This window comes from Phanerochaete carnosa, assembly GCF_000300595.1.
Source record: "Phanerochaete carnosa HHB-10118-sp unplaced genomic scaffold PHACAscaffold_728, whole genome shotgun sequence".
Taxonomy (NCBI): Eukaryota; Fungi; Basidiomycota; class Agaricomycetes; order Polyporales; family Phanerochaetaceae; genus Phanerochaete; species Phanerochaete carnosa.
This window is the reverse complement of record NW_006768355.1, coordinates 1-2,612: the sequence shown is the minus strand read 5'-3', so window position 1 is coordinate 2,612 and position 2,612 is coordinate 1. Positions and strand designations below refer to the sequence as shown.

Genomic DNA, 2,612 nt, shown 5'->3' with positions numbered 1-2,612 from the left:
GTCATCTACTCCTTCGGTGCGTCTATTACGCGCTTTCTCTATATCGGAGCGCTGACACGCACTCAGGGATGGACTGGGACTCTGCTTGGGAAGCCGCCGTGCTGGATAACACCGAAGGCTGCACGATATGGGGCTATGACCACTCCCGGAAGGACTTTGGTCGTCAAGTCTCTCACGCGTCCTTCACCAAGAAGCACCGCACACATTTCCAAACGCAAGTTCAGCTTGGCCCAGAAGACCGCAGCGACGAGAACAACTTGCACACGCTCGAAACTGTTATGAAGCAGAATGGCCACACATTCATTGACATCCTCAAGGTTGATATCGAAGGCTATGAATTTGACACGCTCAGGGCTATGGTGCAACCTTACGTGGACAGTGGCAAGCTGTTACCCTTCGGCCAGCTACATATAGAGCTTCACGTCTGGGGCAAGAGGTTTCCAGACTTCCTGAGCTGGTGGGAACTGCTGGAAGCGGCTGGTCTGCGGCCAGTTATGATGGAGCCTAACCTAGTCTATGTCAATTACAACAGGGCGAGCGGGGCAGAACTAGCAGAGGTATGTTACACTCGACCCTATTCCCCGTTCTACACTGTTCGCATTGCACGACCTATCTCACACCAACTTATAGTACACATTCCTTAACATCAAGGGCGACAACGTCTTCGTCGCGGACCCGCCAGCATCCGCCAGTGTCGACGACGGCACTGAACTCGACCCCAAGTTCATCCGCCACGGCCCCCGCGATTAAATCGTGTCGTCCCGCGCATTACTATACCATATACCCGCGCTGCGACAGCTCCTCGGCACGCACGTAAAAGCTCTCCTGCGGGACACACGCAGCCACGTCGAGGATGACAGCACGCGGAGACCAGTTGGATGGGGTCGTTCGTGACGGTGGACACTGCGTACGGGACAGCGCGTCGCTGCTAGGCTGGAGGAGATAGAACTATACGACGCATGCTATGTTATACATATTGTAATTTCACTAGGATTGTCGTAATCCTTTGCAACTTATATTGCACGAGACAGGTGTCGGCTGCTCTGAGCCGGGAGATTGTAGATCGCTGTGTATGTACTTGTCAGGCACTCGAAGCGCGAGCTTACTCGCAACGGGTATCGCGCCGAGACACAGGTACATTCGCAGTTTATTTTTGGGTGACGAATGTTTCGTCATGCAGATCTAGTCTCTAGGCAAACCTTATACAAATACGAGTTCCCTGCACCCGACAGAACGGGCTGGAGAGGTGAATGTGTTGATGCTTTACATATGCAAGTATACAATTAGATTGTTCAGAGTCCGCACGCCGAGCTTTAAGCCTCAACGTCAACCTCCGATACCCCATACCTCCAACCCGACACACTCAAATGTCACACCCTCGCCCTGTCTCGGCCCTGCCGAGCACAGCGGCTCGTTGTCAAATGTTGGGCAGCGCGCCGACGAGCCGTCCGACAGCGTCGCGTCGAGGTACAAGCCGTAGTGCCCGTCGCTAACCAAGCGCTTTGTAAGAAACCACACGAACAGGGAGACAAGTAGGACCTCACCCGCCGCCGAACGAGATGTACTCTGGCTCACAGAGCGCGACGTAGTCGTTCCTGCCCGTCCACTTGTACACCCGCAGCCTGTCTTCGGGCAGGAGCTTCCACAGGAACCTGCGTCCGTTCAGCGCACTAACCTCAGACAAGACAAGCAGGATGTCACGTACGACTCGCCGCTTCCGTAGTATGCGCCCTTAGACATGCGGATGCCCTCGCCCATCCACGCGCCAAACACGGCGTCGTTCGCGTCTCGCAAGACGAGCAGTGCACCCCCTGCGTGCGCCTCGCAGCGCGTGTACAGTGTGTTCAGCGAGATGCCGTGCTGGTCGAGGCTGTACATCATTGTCCATGACCGTGGTAACCGTTTAAGCGCTGGCAGGTGCGGCCGCAACTGTCCCCAAAGACATGAGCAGGACCGCCCGAGACGTGGGGAAGAGGCGCATGCTCACCTTGTCTGCAAGAGCAACAGTCAGGATGCTGTGCGTGCCCTCTTTGCGGCCCGCGAGCTTCACGCTCGCACGCTCGACGTTCTCCTTGTCGAATTCGAAGCCCTTGTCCCACGCACGGTCACCCGCGAAGCCTGGGGCCCCGCTTGGCGGTATGTACGGGTGCGGCGCAAAAGGCGTCCCATGTGTGATATCGGGGGCCGTCGCCGCCCGAGTTTGCGTTGGCAGCCCATCGATGTTACTCGGAGGTGCTGGCGGAGGTTGCACAGACATCACGGAGCGTGACAGCAGCGAAGACACCCATCTCGTCGGAAATGCCGACGCAGCGAGAGACGTCGGCATGAAGAAAGACTGGGCCCGATGGACTTCAGGATCGGATATGCGCATCGGTGAAGGCGGCAGCGAAGGCGAGCGTATCGGTGGGCCTGGTACGCGGGTAGAGTCAAGCTCCGTCCAGTTAGACTCTCGAGGGGGGTGTCGTGAAGTACGGGTTGAACGAGGGATGTCAGCTGCCCTCTGAGGCTGCGGCGTAGGCGTACGGGATGTGCTGAGCCTCTGCGGATCGTGCAAGTACATGGAATCTTGGTCTTGATCCCCTGGTTCGTTCAATAGCTCCGCTGATGACTCA

The 2,612-nt window shown here is 57.0% G+C and overlaps 2 protein-coding genes across 2 annotated transcripts; one reads left to right on the top strand and one right to left on the bottom strand.

Annotated features, from left to right (window-relative positions):
- Positions 1 to 65: 65 nt before the first annotated feature.
- On the top strand, positions 66 to 644 carry PHACADRAFT_109147 (uncharacterized protein; the record flags this gene model as incomplete). Its single annotated transcript, XM_007403078.1, has 1 exon — positions 66 to 644. A coding segment is annotated over one exon (579 nt), but the record flags the coding sequence as incomplete, so codon positions are not given.
- A 499-nt stretch (positions 645 to 1,143) lies between these two features.
- Positions 1,144 to 2,257, bottom strand: PHACADRAFT_155199 (uncharacterized protein; the record flags this gene model as incomplete). Its single annotated transcript, XM_007403077.1, has 4 exons — positions 1,144 to 1,489; positions 1,545 to 1,652; positions 1,706 to 1,929; positions 1,988 to 2,257. The coding sequence occupies 4 exons, from the start codon at positions 2,255 to 2,257 to the stop codon at positions 1,327 to 1,329; spliced, it is 765 nt and encodes a 254-aa protein (XP_007403139.1). The 3' UTR covers positions 1,144 to 1,326.
- Positions 2,258 to 2,612: the final 355 nt, after the last annotated feature.